The sequence below is a fragment of the Chamaea fasciata genome, unplaced genomic scaffold, assembly GCF_029207755.1.
Source record: "Chamaea fasciata isolate MVZ Bird 193981 ecotype frontalis unplaced genomic scaffold, bChaFas1.0.hap1 SCAF_3, whole genome shotgun sequence".
NCBI lineage: Eukaryota > Metazoa > Chordata > Aves > Passeriformes > Sylviidae > Chamaea > Chamaea fasciata.
This window is the reverse complement of record NW_027094088.1, coordinates 39,893,794-39,917,678: the sequence shown is the minus strand read 5'-3', so window position 1 is coordinate 39,917,678 and position 23,885 is coordinate 39,893,794. Positions and strand designations below refer to the sequence as shown.

Sequence of the window (23,885 nt, the reverse complement as noted above, 5' to 3'; positions counted from 1 at the left end):
CGAAGACCTCCGCGCCGCGCAAATGCTCAGTATGAAACCAACAGAACTAAATCCCAAACCAAACCACCCACATAAATTACTTCCTCCGCAGCCTGGCGCTCCTTTCTTGCCCGCGCTCACAAGGGACTGCTCCCGCGGTGCCCGGCCAGCCGCGGGGCTGCTCCAGGGAGGCAGCGGGGATGCCGCGGGGCCGCTGTCCCCCGAGTCTGTCGGTCCCCAGCGGGGGCCAGCGCCCCGGCCGGCCGCGGGAAGCCGTCGTGCTGAGCGGTGCCGCCCTCCGGGGCGGGGCCGTGCGCGGGCCCGGGGAGCGGAGGGGGGCGCGGGGCAGCTCCTGCGGGCGGCGCCGGGGGAGCGGGCGGCAGGTAACGCGGGCCGGGGGTGCGCGCAGCGTGCCGAGGTGTGCTGAGGTCTGAAGCCGAGACAGCGGAGGTCGGATTTGAGCGTGTCCCTGCTCCCTCGGCTCCCTCTTCCCGCCCCCTGCCCGCGGTGGCAGCCGGGCAGGAGCGAGCTGCGGTTCGGCCCGCCCGAGGTGTTCCTGAGTAGGCTTTTCTGCCTGGGAGAGTGGCTCTCTGCCACTGAGATTCTCGGCTGCGCGAACTGCAAAGGTGGGACTTGCAGGCCTGGGACGGACTCAGGTTGTGTTAGCTTTCCCTTCTTATGCTTTAAATAACATGCGTAACAATTAGAAAGTCAGCCAGATAAATGGCAGCGTTTCCCGGTGGATGGAAAACTGTTAATAGATTTTCTTTAGTTGTTGGGTTTGTTTTGGTTTGCTTTTTTTTCCACACTTCAGCTTTGGCGTCCTGCTGTCGCCTGGAGGTCTCCCGCTTCCGGTGTTTGGGTGATTTGCGTTCTTTACAGTTTGTGCAGGGGCCTGTGTAATGATTGTTGATCCGGAGTAAAGGCTTTCTGCTGTCGGAGTTCCATCGGTGCTGGAGCAGAGCCGTGTGTTGGTGGGCGTGCGAGGAGGGCTCGGTGCCCCGGGCTCGGCCTTGCCCAGGAACCCGCCGGCGGGGCTGTCCCTGCGGGCTCACTCCGACCCCGCTCAGCCTCGGCGGCGGGAGCCCTGCAGCCACTGGACGCTGTGAAGGGCACTGCTGAAATCGTGCCGTGGCGGTGGGCGTGAGTATTGCCTCTGAAAAGGCTTCAGAGAGCTTTTTGCAATTACTGGGCTTGAGATGCATGGTTAGCTGGGAGTGCACAGTGGAGGCAAACGTTGCCGGAGCTAAGAGCGTTGTTATAAATTAAAATTAATGCTTCCGGCATACGGTGTTGTGATTTGGCTTGTCTAACTCGTTGTGGCAGATGCTGTGCGTGCTAACTTGTTTGGGATGCTACCAAAGTCTTGGGTGTTAATTTTTGTGGCTTTGGTTGCCAGGCTCACTGTCCTAAATTTTATCTCTGGACACTGTTGCCAGCATTTAGCTGCGTGCGTGTTATGTCATAACAATGGGTATCTTCTGCTGATGCTTGAGCGCTCGTCTGCAGAATCTTCTGTTCTGATTTTACATGCTGAACTAAACTGTAGAGCAGGAAATTTTGTATTAATGACAGGTTTGCTAGTCAAGCTAATTGTTAAAGCAAAAAGAAAATAAGGGAGTAAAATAGGAGGTGACTAATTGCTAGTGTCCAAAAGAAGCGTGTGCTACATCAGCAGTCCCCTCAAGATGGTATATTAGAATTCAAATTATAGTGAATGTGTTAAAGGAGGATTTCCTCAGTCTTCATTACAAGTTCCCTCTTAGTCTTTGATAAGCCTGGGCAGGTAATTTTGAAAACAGCATGGAACAATGATAACATAACTGAAAGTGACCTTGCCCTCACCGGGTTACTGACACACGCAACAGAAACACACCCAGAAACACGTGTTTGCATTCCTTTTCTAGATACAGTAAACCAAGAGTCATCCAAAAGCTGTTCTTTCACTTTGGAATTTTATCCATAATGAAAAAGAGTTGATAGCCGAGTTTCAAGTAATAATTTTATGTTCTGTGCAGGTTTCATTTTTAAGTTTCAAGTTTTCTACGTTATGAAATCTTTTGGAACATCATGACTTTTTTTTGTGACTGTCTTTCATAATATGAAATCCCCGTTTCTTATTAGAGAAGAGCTGACGTAAGATTCGTTAAATCTGTTTCTTCTTTTTGTGAAATTAGTAGTGTAGTGTAAGGTTTAATAAACAGAAGCAATTTTTATTAAAAATGGATGTGCTCTATGCATCTTAGTTGTTTTCATTTGGATGCATGTATTTCCTCAAATGCACATCGTTCAGGTGCCTGTAAGGTGAGAATGATGCACTTTTCACCTGCCACCATCATCGTCACAGACAAATGAAAGGTCAGCTTGAATAAATACTTAAGTCTGTCATGATAGTGTTGTGGTAGCTGCAAGGTTGTCTTCTGAGCTAAATCCTTAGAGAGAGTTTTATGTATTGTTTATCGGTGGAAAAAAGTGAAAGTTACAGATTGGGGGCTTTTGGTACATCCAACCTGCTCACTGTCTTTGTTACCCTATGTTCTGGTTCTAGGGTTCAGAACAACATGTAGAATAAATCAGCACCTTCTGCTGCTCTGATTGCAGCAGTTTTTGAAGCCCTCTCTGTTCCTGGTTGTTATTTGATCAAAGATAAGAGTCCAGTGAGAAAGGAGATAATCGCCTTTATGGGTTTTTTTGCAAATTAGTCACTGAAAAAAAAAAAAAAAGCTGCTTTCTGCCTACCAACTTACATCAAAAAATTGCTATAATGCTTGCAGGGTTATTTTTTCTTTCATAATCTACTTCCTTAAAGTGTTTCTTCCACACCTTTGTAGAGCACAGCTTTTTTTTAGTGATGTGTGACATTATTATCTTTTAAGTTGTACTTCCTGCTTTTTATAGGTAGGGCAGAATTTTACATGAATCTTGCACTCCTTACATCTCTCAGTGTTTTGTCTTGGGTAGATACTTTTTCTGCAGACAATGTAGTCTTGCTTGGTTAGTTTTCAGTTGAAAATAATAGAAGATGAAATCATTCAGCAGGACTGTAAAGCAGAATCTCACATCATTAATTCTTGTTGTTCAAATGACGAGACTGGAGATCACTTAAGGTGCAGAACTCTTGGGGAAATTGGCTATCCAGCAGTTAATTACCTATTTGTGACTTTTTTTATACTGTGTGACTATATCAATTTCTTTAATACAGCATATATGTCTTGCTTTAGCTAGTTTTTGCTAGATATCTACATTATTGTTTGTTTTTCTGTACAAGTAGCACTCTCCAAATGGGTTGGGTTTTTTTAAATTATTATTATTTTCTTATTTTACCCGGGGAGTTAAATTCCTTCCAGTGTTTTTTTAAGAAACTAAATCAGGAAATTAACAGTTGACAACTAGTATTTATTTTACTATATCTTCTGTTAGGCCAAGTACCTTGATAATGGCAAAATAGAGAGGCATTAATGTATGAAATAGAAGATTTTCTTGAAGGTGTTAACTTCCTCACAATTTAGTAAGACCTTGTGATAAATTTAGCTGTTTAACGGTTACTGTTGTTGCCCAAGCCCCTCATGAGTTTTGAAATCCCCACACATTTTGCAAGCGGGGAGGGGAGGCTCCCTCCTTTTCACTTCAGCTCTGGCACAGCATTTGCAGAACTGAGAGCTTCTCCAGAGCCACATAACAACTGTGGGAAAATGGGCTCTACTCTATAATGGGCTGTGAATATGAATTGCACAGAGTTTTCTCAGTGTAATGATGGAATCAGCCATGTCTTCACTGGTGTCAAAACAGGCTTTACTTGACTGTTGTAAGGATGAATTTAAAAAAACCTTCATAGAAAAAAAGAATATGACTTGTGTAGTGAGCGATCTGAGAAAGGTCACACGCGGGTTACATGCAGTGTCTTGTGGTGTAGGGTTGTCATTTTGAGAAAGTTGGGAAGTAGGTTTTGTGAGGCTTTAATGATTTGCATGTAAATATGTGCATGTACACCCCTTTCAAGAAGATAGAATTTGAAATGCTGTGAATGGTTGGCAGGTTTGGGAGACAGTTGGGATTTTTGACGTGTGCCAAGTGAAAGTCCTGTTTTTGAAGGTTGATTTGTTTTTTTATCCCCTGACTTCTACGGTCCATGAAGTATTAGGCAAATTGTGCATGGTTTCATAGAGGCTATCTCAGGTTTATAACAAGAACAGAAACTCGTGTGGTTTTAGCAGCATTTTTTTTTTAAATATCAGTTTAGTAGTCAGCTGGCATTTAGACAGAATTTCATCTTTGGACATCATACTCGGCTCCTGTGAGTTTCTAGTATCAGCCTTGGCCAATCCAACACAAATATTCAATGTTAAATTCAAATTTTCTTTCATGGATCACTTTGGGCATTTGAGTTGACTACAAGGAGAGTCTTCAATTACATGAAGTATAGTTGTGTAGAAGATTTGTGTTTTTCTGTTAATTGGAAGGTGGCTCTGTTGCAACTGTGTGCAAGTAAAGAAAAAATAGGAAATGGTGATCTCATCCTTGATGGCATTAGTTTATGAAAATTACCATACAAGCTGGGGAATCAGGCACAGGTCTGAAAGAGATGCCCATTTGACCCATGGTTGTAAATCTAATCTAGAGTTACCATTACCTGCTATTTCTGACATGGTTGTGGTTTTTTGCATTTTAAAATTTAAGTGTGTTGGATAGGTAATAGGTTTCTTCTTTTGACACCTTTTTACAGCTATTTGAATAACAAAATGAAACCTGCAGAGCTGCACTATTGGATTCTGGGCTGGTTTTCCATGGCACTGTGTTGTTGGTGTACTTCAGATACATTTACTCAAAGGTAAGTTGTGCTTAAAAATGAAACACCTCACAACTCATTCTTAAGTGCAGATCAGAATGGTTTCACTTCTAATGTAAAATTGTTATTATGTACTATTTTTGATGTGTTATTCTTCCCTTAGGTGATTTATAATAAGGCCTCTACATTAAATGGAGGGGCAAGAATCATGCCTGAGAAAATCTTTACATGTGTCAGCATGAAGAAAGAGGGGAAGCTTAAATTCCATTTGCTGCTCTTAAAACTTTTCTAATTTTGCTGTAGACTAATCATTTCGAGTTGTGATGTAGTAATGACAAAAACTGAAAATTAATTTGGAACTTACAGCAAAAAATCTGGAGTCATCCCTGTGGCGTGATTAGAACTAACCATTGCATTGTTTACTTTTTTATTTATCTTTTTTTTCCGCTTGCTATTTTCTCGGTTCTGGCAGCATAAAATTCTTTTTCATATGACATCCCAACTGAGGCTGTATCAGATTGCTACACCACCTTTTGGTGATTGTTGCGCCTTGGAAAACTCTGAGCTTCAATACCAGTGGGCCATGGGAGAAACCACACCCCAAATCACACCCTTCTGTGGTCAAAACTGAAATTCCTGTTGCATTGTATGGGGGAAAACAACTTTTCTGCTTTCTTTCAGTGCTTTGGCAAGAGAATGGTTAGGGGTGCTCAGTTCAGTGCTGAACATCTTTCAGTGCCTACGATTCAGCTGGTGGGTAGCTTAGACACTGTGCTGATGTTTCTTCAATCCCCAGGATTTAGGCTCTGGACATCTTGGCAAAGAGTTAGCCCTAGAGGCACATTCCTGAGCTTCACAGAGCAGGCTAACTCAGTCCAGAGAAGGGGGGATATCTCTGAAGCTGCATAGGTATTGAAAATGGCTTTCTTTGGATTTCAGTTCTGAGCTTAACTTGCTCTGTTTAATAAGTACAGTTTTCTGACCTGTCCTTAGCCAAAAAGTGTATTCTAGGAGACATCTTTTTGGCATGAGTGACATTGCAGAAGTTCAGCTGCTATTTCAAATACAGATGAAAGATCTAATGAAAAGTCTAATGAAAGCTCATTTCTAAGCAACGACTTTTTAAAACTAAGGAAATTAACTGCTCTGCAATATAGGGCAATTCCTCTATTCAGGTTTCTACAGCAGCAGTAATGATCCCTGTAAAAATATTAATAGTGTTCATTGTGGCTATGCCTGGTAAGTTCCAGAGCTATTCTTCTAAATTATATAGAAAACCACAGATACATGCAAATGCTTAACTGAAAATGTGGCCATTGCAAAGTAGAAAAACTAGAGGAAAAAACTGAGGTGGGATATAACACAGAAGCCTCTCTAGGCTGTCCTCAGGTTGAGAAGAATTAGCTTTGTCTTTTATTCCTTTTTTTTTTCTTTTTCTTTTGGTAATATATCATCTAGTAAGAACTAATGACTGACAAGTGGCTATTAGCTTCCAGAGAATAACAATTTATTTTGACAGTTCTGCACGTTATTCTGTCAGTTTAAATAATTTACAATTCTGTTTATTTTTTTTCCCATTTGCTGTTCTATTTAATTACTGTGTTTGGTTGATTATTGACTAAATATATCTGCTGTAGTGTCTGATGCAACAGGTTTTTTATTTACTTCTACTTTCACCAGATTAGGTCTGCTCCAAACTGTTGGAAAAGGCCTCTATAGAAATGATGTGAGACAGGCTTCCAACACTTCTCAAACAAATTTTTGAAGGTTTTTTCCCCATTTCAATATTTATAAGATAGTGCTGATGGGTCTGTGAGTTATAAATCTCTTATTCTTAGCGCCTTTGAAACAGGCATGTTCTTGTAAAATATGGAATGCACCTTAAATTCTTCCATAGGTAACCTTAAGACTTTGTCATAGTTCGATCACTTTTTAAATGTTTAAAAATTACTTAATTTTTAATAATCATTTTAAAATGGACTGTTTGAATTAAATGCCTATTAACTGAGAAAGTCAGAATTTTTGAGATTTGTAGTTTGTACTTTACTTTTTATTCTGAATTTTTTTTATTCAGGAAAGTTTGGAGACACTTGTAATATCCAGTTGCTTGTCCTGCAGTGTAAACTACATAGTTTGTCAGTGATTGTGGTCTTCTTTTTTAGGAGAGTAGTTACAGTCCGAGAAGGTTGTATGCTTTTTTTTTTCCCCAGATAATATGCCTACCAAGAAGAATTAGAAGATTCTTAACATCTTAAACAAAGACACTTCAAAAAAAAAATCATTTTAAAAGCATGCCAGTAAGTGCTCTCCTAAATATAAAACAGAACAATGTGCTTTTTCCATACGGAAGAAATGGAAAGTATATAGGGAGATAGGGTGCCAGAAGGAAAATTTGTTTAACAATGGGCAGATTAGCGGGTTTCCAAATATGTTGCTTCTCTCTGACTTGTTAGTTTGGAGTGTATGCCTGAAGGTGTTCCTCTTTTTAAAATGCTTGAAGGAAAATAAATTTGTCTGTCTCTCCAGTGACATCCGCCCTCGTCCTTGGAATAAGCTGTATTTTGCTCATCATTGGCCAGTGACTGTATGTAAGGTGAGATTTTTGTGTTTCTCTTTTATCCTAAAAAAAGTTGCATTGGATAATAAATGTGTGAAAACAGGTTGAATAAAGCCCATTAAGTATTTAATCTTGGTTATGCCTTTATAAAGGCTTTTCCTGACCTTGATGGAACTTTTGCTACTTCCCCTGCCATGCAGAGCAGCCATAACAGGAAAGAGTGTGGTGTGTTCCAGATGGAGTCGTCAGTGTAGGGTGTACTGTACACTAAGCTTGTTGCAGAATTTGTGACGTCTTATTAGTTATAAATTTAATCCTAGACTTTCATCAGACTCTGTAGGAAGATTTGCCTGCCTTGTTGGACTGATGACAGATCAGTATTTGAACTATCTGCTGCACAATAAGTTTTTTAGCTTTGTAATGTTGGCTCCTGTATTTCTCATGGCATCAAATACTGATTCAGTCAGGAAAGAGAGCTATAAAGGTGTTGTGGCAGGTGTCTCTGAGTACTTCTGCATTTTTTGCTGTATTGGAGGGGTGTGAACCCGAAATCAACCCAACCTTCCAACATACATTTGTCAAAGCACAGCTAAGAGGGGTACAATTGCTATTAAGTATCTGTTACCCTGTGACAAGTAGAACACTTCCTATACTGGAAGTACTCAAAAGTCTCTTCCCATACAGTTGAGTTAAAATTATGATCAGATTTAACATGTTCTTAAGGTGTATGGATGACCTGCATCTTATCTCCTGTTTTGCAAATCTGTGCTTGAAAAGTTCTTTAGGCTTTTGAAGGCCCAGAAGCCACCTTTAAAATTTAGAGGGCACAGATCAGCATGCCAGAAATTTGGGAATGCATCTCTTCCTGCTCTTCCTGGGCTTTAAAAAGTAAGGGTTCAGCTGGTGCTTTTTGATACTGAGTGTGATTGGCACAATTAAATTACAAAGTGTTGCAAAAATCCTTGCAAATTGCAAAAATCACATCTTCCAAACCAACCCATTAAAATAAAGTGGTATCGTGGAAGCAGTGATAACCCCAGGACCTAGCTACTGTCTACTACAGTGAAAAGGGTAAAGGAAAAAGAGAGATTTTCTTCCTTGTAATGTTATTAGAAATTCCAGTACCATATAATTGACCTAAGGTGACTATGTCTTATGCAAAGATACCTAAGATAGATCACAGACCTCAAGTGGCTGTGAATTTCATGTTCCCTTAAAAAAATATGCCTGTGGCTAATTCATGCCATGCTTTTCAGTGACAAATCAGTGTGACTTAAGAGCAACTCAAGGGCAAGAAGAGGAACTTTCCTACTCCCTTTTTATTGAGGTGTGAAGATCTTTCATTCCAGAACTTAAAAAGAGAACTATTGTCTCAGCTTTTGCATCCTGGAGGTTGCAAAAAGATAAAATTTTCTGTGTGGTTCGCTTTTTGTGTGTGTATGTGTGAAATATGGAAAATCCAGTGCTGCAAGTTTGTAAGTTATTCAGTTTCTTCTCTGTTAGGAATGGGAAAGACAATAAAGAAATGGTACCTGCTGTCATCTGCCTTTTATTGCACATATGTGCTGAACAAGGGAAAGAGTCTAAAAAAGGACAATAGAATAATGAGCAGAACAGCCTGAATTCAACTTTGAATGTTGTGTTAAGCAACAGTTGATTTTTTATTTTTATTTTTTAATATGAGATAAAATTTTTTCCAAAGTTCAGGCTTTGACAATAATTTTATAACAAAGGCTTAAATGAAGAACAGATACACTGTTTTTCCTTCTTTTTTGATAAAAATAGAAAATAATAGAAAACAGTCACATACAGAAAGAATTAAAATGACTAAAGTGACGGCAATACACTATTGTGATCTAGCATGAGATCCAGAAGTTCCTTAGATATATTTCTTTGCATTTAAGGTCAGGTGTGTCAAAGTCATTTCAGCTCTTGCCATAAGCTGGAGCGAAATAAATGCTTTTCCTAATGTCCATGTAACTCATAAGATAACTCTTAATCTGTGGCTACAACTTCTACAAGTTTTCTGTGAATGAGGTCTGGTTTAGATAGTTTTGTGGGTCTTTATATTTGTGAAAGGTTTTAGCCTATCAGCTCCTGCTAGAGAGGTGTTCAGTAAGAAGGTAATCTGTTTTATTTGCCTCCCAATTTTTTTCAGCAGCCCTATAAATTTGGTTCATTTATTCATGTGTTTTACCCCAAGGGGTGGGGAGAAGGAGGAAGGAAAGTAATTGCACACTGTTTGAGGGGAAGAAGTTGAAGAGGTGAACTCTCTCCACAGTTTGAAAAGCAAGGATTTTTCTTAGCAGTTGCCATGTTTCATTACAAAATAACTTATAATTTATCTTAATTAAAGAGATGTCCTACTTAAGCAAGATGGTTGGAGGTGAGAACAGGGTCAAATATTTTACTTCCCAGAAGCTGATTTTTAATTTCAATTTGGTGTGATTTTTAAATTTTCAACCCGTATGTGATGGACTAGCACTACTCTTGCATTTACCAGCTGCTGTACCAAGAGATTTGTAACTTGGGCAGCTCAACCCTTCTGTGACACGTTGATGGTATTTCACTTTTTGGCATTTCAGAGATGATGAAAGCTTCCATGCTTCTGGCACCTGCTGTTTGTGCAATGACTTGCTGTTACAAATAGGCTAATCCCTCAGCTGTAGGGTTCTCTCTCAGCATGGTGGATGCTCTACAGCCTCACCAGCACTTTGCTCAGTTTTATAGGTCATGTGTGGTTCATTTGGATTGGTTTTATTATCAGAATGCTTTAAAACAAGAGAAAACAGTGCTTCTTTTTCAAGTTAATCTAGGTATATAGGGCTTTCTGGGGTCCATTGCCCACTTGAAAATAAATATTTTTACCTCTGTTTCAAGTCAGTGGTTGCCTGAGGTTGAATTAATCCTCCAGCAGTCAGTCTGTGGTAAACATGAAGGCTGACAAGAAGTGGTTTTGCACAAGCAGGCAGGGGTATCCAGCTTTGTAGACCAGCATTTGTATTTTTTATGGTATTGATTTAAAATGAACATTGGAAGGATACTAAGGCTAGAATGAAAAAGGAGATTGAATGAAGCTGGCCAAAGCATGCAGAGTGTGAACTAACGTGTTGTAGGTTACATTGACCTCCCAGTTCTGCCAGCGCGCAGGGTAGCATCAAGAGTGATGAAACAGATAGAAGAAACTGCTAGGAAGGTTAGTACCGTGATTTCAAATCTGAAGTGCTCTGGGTGTTCCATTAGCATGTCTGAGGACTGCAGTTAAAGACTGAATAAGGAGCACAATTGCACTGTTTTTGTTGCCACCTCAGTTGAGCAAGCTGTTGACTATTAATTTGCTGTACTTTGGGCTAGATAGCCATACCCCTCCAGCTCCACAGAGCTTGTGTCATGGCAGAGCAATATTGTTTAGGCATTTGCAGTGTGTGTTTGTTCAAAATACTCCTTTCAGGAAAAAAAGCTGTCGCTGGATGTAATTGCTCGTATTGTTGGTGGCAAGAGAGGAGAGGACGGAAATGGACACAGAACAAGAAAGTCTTGCAGAACTTACAGATGGGCTGCCACTGGCCTGTGGCATGTGGTAGGCAATTAGTGAGATTACAGGCCTGTCTCTGCGCTTCTCTACACTCTCCTCTTGCTCTGGCATCACATAAAAGGCACTGTGGCATAATTAAGACTGAATGGAAAGCCAAAAAGGAAAGCTATTATTATGGGAAAAGAACATCTGAGGAGGTTGTTAGTTAATGGCAAAAAGTGTTTGTTTGAAAGAGCTGTAATTGCTAAGTATACAGTAATGGTATTCTGTGATGTGTGACATGGATTTTTTTGTTTGTTCTTTTCAGGGATATGTCTGTGCTCTAAACAGTAATTAAAATGTAGACTATTTTTCCTGTATTATCAACAGTTTTTATTGGAGGCTCTGTTTCTCTGTTTTTGTAGGAAGATATTTAGTCTTTCTTTTTCTCTCCATTCCCTTGTCCCTCACGTCAAAATACTTAAAGCATGTCTGTTTTACTTGGAATAAGCTATATATTTAATCTCTTCTTTGTATTTTTCACTTTTAATACAATGATAAAACTAGTCCTGAATGCTGAAAGAGGGTTTTGTGCTTGTCCAATGTTATAGTTCATTTTGCATGTTTTTATTATAATGGCTCTGCACTCCTTGAAAAGATGTGGTAGTGAAAAAAATACAGAGAGCTGCCGCCTGGAATATTATAAATGCAGATAAAGCTCTGTTCATTTAGCGTGGATTGGGCTACTTCCTGTTACCTCAGAACCTGTCCTTTTTGTCTTCTCTTTACACTGTCTGTTCAGATTTCACTGATCTGCTTCAAAATTTTATTGCCAGTGGGTCCCTAAGTGGCATGGTCCATGACAGCTTCAAGTAACTGGAGTTCACCAGTTCCTGATTTGGCAAGTAAAAGTTAGCATGTCACTACAGAACCTCAGTCCACCATTGAATGGGGTTTACTTTTGCCTTTAAACCTTTATTCCTGAATAGCTGCAGCAAATACTCTGTGTTTTTGTTTCCTACAGATGGATGCTAATGATTGTCATGACCCCCCAATGTACTGGACAATCCATGGATTGTGGTATGATTGTAGAGTGTTTTTATTTCAGTCTGGAAAAGGAAAATCAAACTTTGTACCAGGATATTTAGTGATTTGGTTTTGTTGGGTGCGGGTTTGTTTGGGGTTTTTTTTGTTTGTTTGTTTGTTTGTCTTGTTGGTTTTTTGTGGGGTTTTTGCTGGTTTTCGTGGGGGTTTTTTGGAGATCCTAATCTGTCTGTTCTTATGATTCCTTGAAATAAAATTAAAACCCTCTGATTTGACATAAAACTGAAATACATTTCTGTATCTCATGAATCATTGAAATCCTCTGGCCACATAAGCCTTTTATTTATACATCTCCTCATAAGATCAAAAATAGTCTCAAGCACAAAGGGAACTATTGTTTCCCTTTATTTTGTCTCTGAGTAAAAAGAATTTGTTGCTATCTTATGACTGCTTGTGGCTTTAAGTATGTTATCTCCACACAAATATTGCAAAAGAATAGGAAAAATTATTTTGCCTCAAAGGAATCAAATCACTGGAGTTGATGCCAATGGCAGCAATTCAAAAATTTTCTGGACAAATACAGGTTGAAATCAGTACAGGAGTTTAAGCTATGCCTCCTGGAGAAGTGGACAGCATTATGGATTGATTCCCTGAGAGTGTCTTGGTGATACTTGCAAAAACATCAGATGGGTCAGTAATTTAGGAGGTCACTGCCATTAGTGACACCAGTGGCATCATGTGCAAGACCCTTCCAAGTCATTGGCACACCTGAATGACTTACATGCAGTGAAAGGGACCAAAGGGCCAAACAGAGAAATCACGACAAAACTGTTTGGCTGTCTTTTGAATCTTCATGAGAAATCTTTTGGCCATAATTAATGTCTTGAAGGTTTTTCTTCTAAACCACTGTAGGCTCTGATAGCTTACTTGCATTTTTAAGTAAGATTTCCAGCTATAATCCTGCATATTTAAAACTCAGGCCAATGATATGTTAGTTACCAGTAGTGAGTTAGGGGTCATCTTTTTTTCAATTTTATTTTGCTTCCCTAGGCCTGACAGAGCTGAAGACTGTAACAGGACATGGCATTTCAATGTCACTGAGATCAAGGTATTTAAAGCAAAAAAAAGACACACCAGGCAGAGCTAAGTGCAGTTACTTTTGCACAGCCTATATGCAAAATCTGCATTTTATAATATCACTCTTAATGTTTACTGAAATGTATGGTTTTTTAAGGACTCTTAAAATTCTTTAAGTGTGTCTGGTACTCTTTGAAGTTGTCTTCCTTGTGATCACTGGCAACTGTACCTGCTTGATTTTGTGAACGTGCAGTTTGGCTCATTTGGCCACATCTTCCTGAATAAAAACTACAGGTCTACCACCACACCGGTGGTAGATTCAGTCAGTTGGTGTTCTCTCTTCACATTTTCTACTGCAAAATCAGAACAAAGAAAGTAAGAATTCAGAGTACTGTTTTCTCTGTGTTTTCTCCTAGGCCATTAGTCCTTTTTTTTTTCCTTTTTCTACTTAAAAAACCCAAACGTATTTAATTCAACAAAATTCATTTATGTGTTATAAACAGGGATAAGAGACTTGAGCTGACGAATGTGAAATACTGCATGATTGAACAACTCCTGCAGGGACAGTTGAAGGAAAGTCTTGCTTTGAGACAATGTGTCAGTATTAGTATGTTCAGATATTGAAGTACAAGTACCTGTTACCTCCAGCAACAGCATTTTCAGAATATGGGGGGAAAAGACCTTTTATTTTTTCTTCAACTAAATGTTTCAGTTATGGACACTGAAGGATGAGGCTTCAGTTGTAGAAAATGTATCAATATATGTAGATTGTATAAGAAACAGCTTTTCAATGCTGTTAGGTGCATTTATTGATTGTGGCCTTTTTAGGATCTTATCATAGACATGAGACACTACTGGCCTGATGTGCTTCACTCATCTCAGAATCGCACCTACTTCTGGTGAGTACAAAAAAGCCCTAAGAAGCACTTTGGATAGTATTTTATAAAAATCCATCTGAGTAGTTCTTCAGGTGAGATGTGAATTAGAGGAGGTGTCCAGGAGGCCACTGAAGCAGTGTGTCTTGCCAGTCTCGTTTACAGTATAGATTTGTTTTCTTGTAAAATGCAGATGTTGAGAAGAGAGCAAGGGCAGAAGTTTTACAGAAGTGAAACTTAGTGAGAGAATGTTACTTCCTTTTGTCCTCAGGGAGGAGAAACAGCTGCTGTTGACACATTAAATCTCTGTAGCAGTAGCGCCCCTGGGATGTCACAGCTAGCTGCAAAAGCCGGTTCCAGATCTCTTTCCCTAGCTAGTTTCACTGTGTTGCTGGCCTTGAGAGAGCCTTCCTTTTGGGCTTCCTCATAGAAGAGGAAATAGAAAAATAGAATGCACTGTGTTATGGTAGCCACTTCTCTGTTCAGTGAAGTTGCTGACAGCAGCTCTGTGCTACCACCAAGCTCGAGGGTGCAAGAGGTGCAGAAGAATGGAGGCCTTCACAAACTCCAGCAGCTTTTTTTTTTTTTCCTTTTGTGTGGCTGTGCTGCAAAATAAAGTAACACTGTGAAGAGTGTCTTCTTAAGGTCTTGGTAAATATTTTGTGGAGATTAAAGTCTCTGTCCATTCTGCTCACAGGACTGATAAAAACACTTGGGCCTGGTGCATTCTTGGGTTGCTGCAGATGGTGGTGCACAGGCACTGTCAGTGCAGACTGCACCAAACCACTCCATGGGTACAATAACCGGCTTCTTGAATGCCAACAGATCTTTGATTCTCTATTTCTGCCTTCTTGTTAGAAAGACCAGGACACTTGTAAATACAAGTACTACTGAAAGTCTTCAGATGATAAGCACTTCACCATTAGTTTCACACACATGCATGTGTACATTCTCTGAATTAAAATTGTCATCGTACATGCAAGGCCTTGCCTCCAGCTTTCTGCTATTTCAGTAGCCCTTTGGATCTGACTATTGTCTGCTTCTGATCCAACCTAACTATATCTCTTGCTAAGTTTACCCCTAAAAGAGCTTCTGTTTGCTTTAAAACTGTAGTGTCTTTTCTCACTGGTAATTTAAAATCCCTTCTGGAGAAATCTGCCCATGGAAACTGGACACTTCCAGGCAGTAAACAATTCATTTGACAGGCAGTTGTGTTGAATGTTACAGCCATGGTGAGAACTCTCTACAAGCTACATTTAGGAAGATAGAGTGAAAATCATAGAGTAAAGCATCTTCTCCCTTGCCTCAAATCTCCAGGTGCCACAATTGCTTTATTAATTCTCTGTTCTGAAGTAGTGCACTATTTCTCTAGATCCAAACATAATTTATTTTAACGTGTTTTAATTCCTTAAGAAAAATCTGAAGTTTTTAATATGAATGGACAATTCCAAGGTAGGCTTTCAAGTGAATAATTGTTGTCCTTCTTCTCTGCTTTTTCATGATGTACTTAAGGCATCATAAGGTCACAGGATGCTGTGATGATGGCAGGAGTTTGTGATTAGATAATCTTTGTGTACATCTGCTGAACTGATACCTATATAGTAAAAGTGGAACATGAAAATTTGAAAAGAATTTTGAAAAAAATGACATCCACAGGCAGTGTCACTAAAGATTATACTGCTTAGTCTTTCAATGGACTTTGGAATTGATAGAAACATTTTTTTCTTTTTCCCAATTTTCTTCTTGTTTGAGTTTCTCTGCTGTACACTGCAAGCATTTCTTTTGCTCTCTGTTCCTTGCTCTTAGGAAAATGGATAGTGGACTAGAGGCAAGACTTGAGAGGAGGCCTATGAAAATTCTGCCACAGGCCAGCATAAAAGCTGATGCTGAAATCTTAGCAGCTTGTGCAATTACACTGTTTCACCCAAAATAAGGCTTAATCCTTTGAGTTCAGAAAAAAGTTTAGTGCTTTGAAAGTGCATTTAACACAAAAGATTCCACTAAAACTTACAACAAGCTTAGAGGTAGTAATTCTAGGCAAATTCTTTGCATTCTGACCTCCAAATATCTTTGTGTAAATATACTGAGAGGGCGTTGTATCGTAAGAGCATGATACATATTTACTTCATGAATATATAGATGTTGCTGTAATTGAAATGGTGGCAGTTATTTTGCTTGGGTTGACTTTTTATATGTGTGATAAATTTTAATGTAGTGTTCTACTCCACATGTGTAGCCTTTTGGATACTTGATTTAAGTACAATGGCTAGCTTGTACAGCACATTAATCTGCAAATAATGTGTTCTAAAATTTGCATTTTGCTTTTCTCCTGTAGGAAACATGAATGGGACAAACATGGCACTTGTGCAGCCACACTTGAAGTCCTTAATTCTCAGAAAAAATACTTTGGTAAAGCCTTAGAACTCTACCAGCATATTGATCTCAATGGGTACGTAAATTAACTCAATGATCTGGCTTTTATTTCAAACAGTTCCTAGAAGTTTCAAACCTAACCTCAAATGAAAGTCTAAAAATCTGGTGGTAGAGAGGAAATGAGAATTAACGTAAATTATTTTTAGTACTGAAGTTCAGAGGAAGAGTTGAGACCCTGAGATTCAGTCTCTGGTCACTCCAGTCAGATAAGCCAGCAGCATCCTTAGCAGCATCATTCTAGACAGCATGAGCCAGTAAATTTTTGAGAAATTTTTGAGAAGTTCTACAGGCTGTATCTTGATACCAAAAGCTATGGTACCTGTAAAAGTTCTAAATCAAGTGACAACCCCCACCCACCCCAAACTTCTGGGTCATGCTGAGCCCCAAACACTTGTTTGTAAGACAGTGCTTTGCTCAGGGGAAAGGACAAGATGCAGACAAAGTCATGCAGGATATCCTGGGAAAAGGTTGAGAGGCAACAGCAAGAGAGGAAATCATGAAGGCTTCAGTCACTGCAGGCTGTCCTTTCCGACAACCCTGATGTGACACTCTTGCTTTGTCCTAGGGGCTGATTTCTCCTTATGGTTCCAAAGCACTAGCCATTCCAGATTCAAAGTCTTGATGAGACTGTTGGTGGCTTGTCCAAGTGCTGTATGCATGTGTTCTGGCTGCAGCTGAATGCCAGAAGGTTAGAGTCCTTTCCCAATCACTGCTTGGTATGGGTAAGAGGATGTTTGACTTAGATTTGTTGACCGTAAGAGGACAGTATCTGAGAGAGGAAATGGTTTCATACAAAGAAACGTACCTTTAAAAAACCTCAATAAAACAATCCCAGAGAAACCCCAAACCAGCTCATCCTGCTTATGCTCTGCCAATATCCTGTCCAAGCAGTCTCCTAGACAAAGTCTAATTTATTTTGCATATGCACAAAGGAAATAAGTCTTTCTTCCCTCCCACCTTGGTTTTGTAGATGTCTTTTAAAACTGTAGCAGATTTTTCTACACACAGTGTTTGAGCATGTCATATGTAATGTTAAAATTAACGATGTCTAATCAATTGCCTAAGTAGCTGTGATGGTGTGACTAAAACACTTACAGATGGCACAGTGACCGATGATGTGACTCTGTGTCAGCAAGTGCAACACTGCAAAAGAATGGAGACTGACGCATGTTGAAATTAATTGCTCAAAGCTTATTATCTATTGTGAAAGTGAATATAATTAATTTTATCTTTACTGAAGAGAAAAAAGACTGAAAATGTTCTCATTGTATATCATTTCTACTCAAATGAGAAAAAATGTCAGTGATAAAAAAATTGTTTCCAAAAAGCAAATTATTAAAAAGAGGACATAATGCAGCCTTCTGTAAGAATTAACAGAACATCGTCTATTTTATTTGCCTCCTTATATCCAGTGTGAAATGACAGTGAAAAACAGCTTGTCCTTTAGTCAGCTAGGTAAAATCTTCCTTGTGCCAAAACTGACCTTGGAAAAGAAGGGTTGAGCATTATTAGCATATATGGATTAAATCCTGCAAGATAATTGGCCATTCCCACTTCTCACAGAAGAAGTTGGGATTTACAGACTCATCACATGTTAGGTCCTGAGTCTTGTCAGCTTGGAAATGTGGACTCCTCTCAGGACTGAACCTAAAGGAAGAAGTACACAGGCTATAGGTTCTTGAGCATTACCTTGTTTCTCTCACGTGACCAACTTATCCTCTTCAAAAACATATTTATTAGGAACAGTTTTTGCCCTGACAGTAACATTGATCCTGATTGACATGCTGTATCCCTCTGCCAGTGTGCTGTGGGTCTCCCACCACAGGAAGCCCATCCTGTGTTTGAATATGAGGGTGCCTAGAACACACAAGTCTGCCCCTGTGCCTTCCACAGTGACAGGAGCACAGGGGAATGGCTCAACGGGGGAAAGAAAGCAATTAAACTGCATGCTCTACCTGGCACTGAGCAGAGCGCTCTGAAACTCCCCCTAGCTGTGTCTGAAGACTGAACTATACTATTTTCTCAGATGAAGGTGTGGGAAAGGGTTCTTCCTGACCCTGCCAAGTTAGATGGGACATGTCCTTTCAGAGAACAGCCTTTCCTAGGCTGGCAAAGAATGAAAGACAAGTTGCTCCCATCACTGTAATGCTTGGCAGGTTCTTAAGATTATCTCTTTTACCTAATGATTATGAAGGTATGCTTGCATACAGGAGACATGGAAAAATGTTATGTCTTTGTTTCAGTCATCTCTTGAAAGCTGGGATAAAGCCAAGCAGTTCATATTACAAGGTAAGAGGCAATCTTTTATAAAACAAAATCATGTGCATGGACTTTTTTTTCAGTAGGAGTCAACTGATTTCTGTAGAACAAATGATTTTTTAAAAATTGTATAGTTCTTTAAGGTTGTGCTTTTTATAAAAGTTTTTGACAGCTTAATCGGTATGGCAGCTGTTGGAAGATGTGCTTGTGACCTATTAATCTCTATGAGCTTTTTCATTTTTTCAGATGACTGCTATAAAGGAAGCTCTTAGAAGATTTTATGGTGTAACACCAAAGATCCAGTGCCTTCCTCCAGAAGAGGTAAAAACTCCCCTGACTTCTCAAAATGGGAAAAAAAAAAAAAAAAAAAAAAAAAGAAACAAAAAAAGAACTTCTTTAAGGAGCACTTTTTATCAAAAATACAGCAAAAATAGAGTGAAAAATCTTCGGTGTGGTGAAACTTAGGTCTAGGTGTTCTTTGTGTGTGCAGCTGTTTGCATATAGGTACTGTTTGATTCTTGGACTTGGGTTTTAAAGGTCTCATTGTCTTAAAAGATTTAAACCTGCATCTCTTGCATGAATGCTGTAACCACCATGCAGGAGGTATTGCTGTAGATGGGCACTTTCTACCATGCCTGCTAAAGTTTAATTGCTGCAGGGCAGATAACTAAAACCAGCAAGAGTGAGCTGAATGGAGCAAGTGACTACCAGCCTTGGTGAGGGTACTGCTGTCAGCAGCAGCCTTCCCTCCACTGGGTATGGCTCTTGTGTTCTGCATGATGAAGTTACTCAGTGAACAGAATCCTTCTGAAACAAAGCAGCTGAGAAGCTTGTCTCTGTTGTTCCAGAAACCCTATACCTTAAGAGGTACCAAAAGGCATTTTGAGCTTCCCTGTGGTTCAGGGTCACTGTAGTCTTTCCTGTTGAGCTCATCATGTCTCAAAATTTCATGCCTTTTTACTTTTCCTTGCAATGATTGTGCTATGCGTCGTGATGCAGTAGAGAAGGTGGTACACAGAGACAGTGTTCTGTAAAGTATAGGTCACCACATTTGAACCAAACGTGCCTTTGAAGGAACAAAATAGTATTCTGAATAGCTATATGTGTAGGTTGTAGAGTTCTTTCTTTCCTTTTTCCAGCAAGGTTACTCTGTTCTTACAGAAAAACAAAGCTAAAAACAAAACCCACAAGGTTCGCTTTCACTCTTATAAGTGGTTCCTTCTCATCTCAGCTTGTTAAAGGTGATTTACTGCAGGATTCTTGGCAGAGTTACTGCCCATACACGGGCAACGATTTATGAAAACTTGCTAAGATGCAGTTGCTATTGGAGTGTGTTGTCAACTCTTGCTCTAGTAATGCTCTGAAGTTTTTGTACTCATATGTTTTTAACATGAAAAAAAATCTATTGATTACAATATTTTTAACGTGTTTATAAGTTACTTTAAGGAACAAAGGAATATTAGTTGAATGAATGTTGTACACTAAGCCACCTTTTGATATTAAAGAAATACAAAGCTAACACAAACCCCAGTTTTTAGCTCTGTTCACTGTAGTTCTACCATTGCTTTTAGTACACTTGGGATACTGCTCCAATTACATTAGTGTACAGCTTGGGTCTCCTGTACTTAACAGCTGAAGGTATTGGGTAATAGAATTGAAAAAGTATATCTCAGTTATTTGAAGATAGACTTCTTTCAGAGTTCTAGACTTTTCCTTGCCCAGAGTGCATGATGGAGGTACTTTGATGTTTGAAATGGATTAGAAACACTCTGGTTTTTTATGTTTCTTAAAAAAAAAAACCCCAAAGTAAGCAAACCCCCCCAACAAGACAAATTACAAGCAAACAAAGAAACCCCTCACCACAGTTACTTTTGTTTTGTATGTATCTTTTTGTCCTCTTTAATTGTTTCAAAACCATTTTTTTTCCACAATTGCAGACTTGAGCATTTGGGGGAGTTTCCTGTAATGTTTTTGTCACATGAAAAGCCTGCATACCTGCCTGCTTTATTCGTGATCAGTATTTTTCTTCTTTGCCTGTCCTGTAGTCCAAAAATCACACATCTGCTCCTTCTGACAGCTTAGTTCTGTATTCTTTTGTGTAAAAGCTATTATAAAATTTAGTTTCTGTTCTTGTGTATGGAGGATTTTATTTGCCTCAATTCCTGTCCTGCTGTGAAGAGTTGGTGAAAGTGTCTTTCTGGTCACATGTACTCTTCAGTACTCACAGAGTTCAGCCAGAGCTCATCACTGAGGTGAACAGCTTCTGTGGCCTGTGCAGATGAGTGAAGGCCAGGATAATGTGTCACAGCATTTCATAATGAAGCTTACTAGTTAAACAAGTCCCAGATTGGTACTGAGTAAGAGTATGTACTATGAGCTGTTCAGAGTGGATGCCTCTTGTACTTTTCTTTGTATTTTTTGTCTGGTAAATACACTTAAAATTACTATTTTATTCTATAGATACGGCAATGTAGCTGAAGAATTGATTTATTTTCTCCTTCCCATGGGGCTGATCTTACCCTTCATGTTTCTAGGGTGAAGAAGCACAAACAATTGGCCAGATTGAAATCTGCTTCACCAAAGAACTGCAACTGGTAAACTGCATGGAGCTGGAGGGTGAATCCAACACAGTGCAGGCTCACTTGAAGCTTGGAACTTCAGAGCTGTCGGTCTGCAATGATACTCTCCCAACCTATTATCCTTCAGAGGTCCAGGGTCACAAATGAAGCCATAAGAGTTTGAAAAACTTTTTGAACAGCAGCAAAACCCAAACTCATGTAATATTACAAGCCCCTGTCTGTATCACGGGCCTATTGTGAAGATTTCTGCTGGAAAACACAGTTCTTTTGCTATTAAACGAGACTGGTCCACATGATGGGATAAGCATCTGATCTACAGCTTGGTCTGGATTTTTTGACTTGCTTATGATTTGAATTGGTGTTTAAAAGAGAACTATGACTGCTCAGCTGGACATGCAGTTAAGTCTGCCACTTCAGCTGCTTTTTGGTTTTTACCAGTGAATCAGGGAAATTAAGTAATTCTTTGTGTTGAAAGGATGATCGTCACTCTGAGTTGAGTCTTGAGAAGAAAATACTGTAAACAAAAAGCTCTGAGACCTGTTTGGAGGTCCATTCCCAGATGTAATAGCCACTGCCTTGCATAATTGCTCTCCAGAAGTGCAGAACAGAGATCATGTCCTCGTAGTTGTTGAACCTTTTCTCACTCAGGGATGACAGTGGACTGAAGACGATTTTTGCATAACTTCTTAGTGAAGTAATAACTTCCTGCAAGTTTCGTTTCTTCTACCTAAAACATCCCAGGGAGACTGTATTTGTAGCCTTACCTGTTCTTTGATTATTTTTGTGGCAGTAGCTCCATACAGTCTTGAGAAACAACCAGTGCTAGAGCTTACATGTTAGTATAGGAGAATGTTAGGCCCTAGAAATACGTTGTTACTAATTTTTAGTTGTATTTGAGCATTCAGCATTACTACTTGTGAGTGCCTGTACTTCTGTATAAAAACATGATTGTCACATAATCACTTCATTCCAAGAAACATCTTTTTATAAATGAAACAATAAATACTACAGGATTTTCACTAAAAAGTACAGATGTTGACAATAGTGCATCTTTACCCCATAATGATGAGTAACATCCCACAAAGTTGGATGTTTCCAAAGGTAACCAAATTTTGATGACATCTTCCCCAGTGTGCTGTGTTGATCTATGTGTCTCAAATTGTGTTTCAAAGAAAGAATTATGGCTCAAGGAACCATCTGTTTGTTAGAATAATGTTACTGTGAAAACATGAAATGCAATATTAGAAACAAATTTGTTATTTTGTGGGGATTATTAACTAGTTGCTCTCATTTTTGACTGTCCCTGTTTCTCTACCACCCTTCATTTAATGCTCTGTTACCTTTTCATTCCATAACGCTGTCAGTTTTTTGGCCTTTCTTGAAACTCAGCTATTTATTTATTTTAACAGCCAAGAAATTATTATGGTCTGTCAAACAGCTGTTAGGTTTGCCTATTTTTCTGCAGTTGCTTTAAATCCTCAGTCCTGTTTCTCAGTCAAAGGTAAAGCTGACTCTTGCCAAACAGAGTCAGTAGATACGCACATGAGTCACAAATGACCAAACTCTGCAGCAGAGTAGATAGCATGGATTCCATGCATTTTTCAGCCTCATTTTCAAATGCAAGAAATGCAAAGGAGCTGATAAGTCTTAAGATTTGAGGAGAAAATAGCATAATCCAAAATGAGTGAAGGAGATAACATGCCGGAAACTGAGGAAAAATTGACGGAGAAGAAGTAAAGCTTGTCTTAAACAACCTCACATACTCTAAAGTCCCGTTTAAAGGGACATACCTGAAGTACTGTGTTTGCCTTAAAAAACCCACGTCCACCTCCTTTTTATTACAGATGAAATATTTAAATTTTTTATGGTGAACTTTTGAGTAGTAGCAATAAAACACTATTGACATGACTACTGTTGCTTGGGTTTTGGCAAACCCACCTGCCTAACTTCTGGGAAGATACAGGTGTCTTTTAAAAGCTCCCTACTGATTGCTGTACAGAGATGGGCCAAGACATTATGAAGTTTTAAGTGATATATTTAAGGAATGCTTTAAGGTCTGTATCTGGGCAGCCAGGAGAGCAGCTGAATGAATGCTCTCACCACTTCAGACCAAAGATCATGTCCAGCCCTTTGTGTTCTCTCTAGCAATGGCTCACAGCCAGTTGTGAGCCTTGTCAGTTGCTTTCCATCAGAATGTATATAATTTCAAGAGGTGGATTAACAGAGTTTAAATAAAAGAAGCAAACAAAGGTATATTGGGAGCCATAAAATTCACTTCAGTTCTGAAAAGCGTCACTCACTTCCTTGTGCAGCATAAATTGTCAACCCTGAAAATTCAGCACAGCCTGGGGATGATGGGTCCTATATTCTTTTCTGCATCATTGAATAAATTCACTAAATTCCAACGGGGATGTTGTGTGTGCAGGCTTGGTGGTTTAAAACACTACTCAACTCCACAAAGGGATTTAGCTTGTTTATACCCTTAGTCTGTGTGCTCTCTTATGCAAGATGCTTAAGCATCCCTTGGCATGTAGGTTAGAGTGTGGGTGTGTGTCCCTTTTCCAAGGACAGCCCCTCTTCCTGGGGCATGGGCAGGTTCTTTTCCCTCTGTTGTTTTTTCTCTCTCTTTATGGCCTGCCCTGAGCCTGTCTCAGCTGCACAGGAGCCCAGCTTGAGCCAAGTTTGTGGTGGGGTGGAAAAGGAGATTGGGAAATAGACCTTCTGCTCAGTTTCATGAGGTGCAGGTATCTTGTGCTTAAGCTCACATCAGTCTCTCCCTACC

The 23,885-nt window shown here is 39.5% G+C and overlaps 1 protein-coding gene across 3 annotated transcripts; it reads left to right on the top strand.

Moving 5' to 3' along the window:
- Positions 1-308: 308 nt before the first annotated feature.
- Positions 309-22,129, top strand: RNASET2 (ribonuclease T2). 3 transcript variants are annotated; one of them, XM_066178675.1, is made up of 10 exons: positions 309-362; positions 4,703-4,807; positions 7,292-7,358; positions 11,861-11,916; positions 12,931-12,988; positions 13,786-13,856; positions 16,168-16,281; positions 18,509-18,554; positions 18,771-18,845; positions 21,059-22,129. In XM_066178675.1, exons 2-10 carry the CDS (start codon positions 4,719-4,721, stop codon positions 21,248-21,250), a joined length of 768 nt encoding a protein of 255 aa, XP_066034772.1. In that variant the 5' UTR covers positions 309-362; positions 4,703-4,718; the 3' UTR covers positions 21,251-22,129. The 3 variants fall into 3 exon arrangements, with proteins under 3 accessions (XP_066034772.1, XP_066034771.1, XP_066034773.1); XM_066178674.1 differs by lacking the exon at positions 309-362 and adding an exon at positions 380-605; XM_066178676.1 differs by lacking the exon at positions 309-362 and adding an exon at positions 1,071-1,122.
- Positions 22,130-23,885: the final 1,756 nt, after the last annotated feature.

Coding starts and splice junctions, on each gene's coding strand:
- RNASET2 (XM_066178675.1), top strand. CDS start 4,719: ATGAAACCTGCAGAGCTGCACTATTGGATTCTGGGCTGGTTTTCCATG. Junction 4,808..7,291: donor TCAGATACATTTACTCAAAG/GTAAGTTGTGCT, acceptor CTGTCTCTCCAG/TGACATCCGCCCTCGTCCTT. Junction 7,359..11,860: donor GGCCAGTGACTGTATGTAAG/GTGAGATTTTTG, acceptor TGTTTCCTACAG/ATGGATGCTAATGATTGTCA.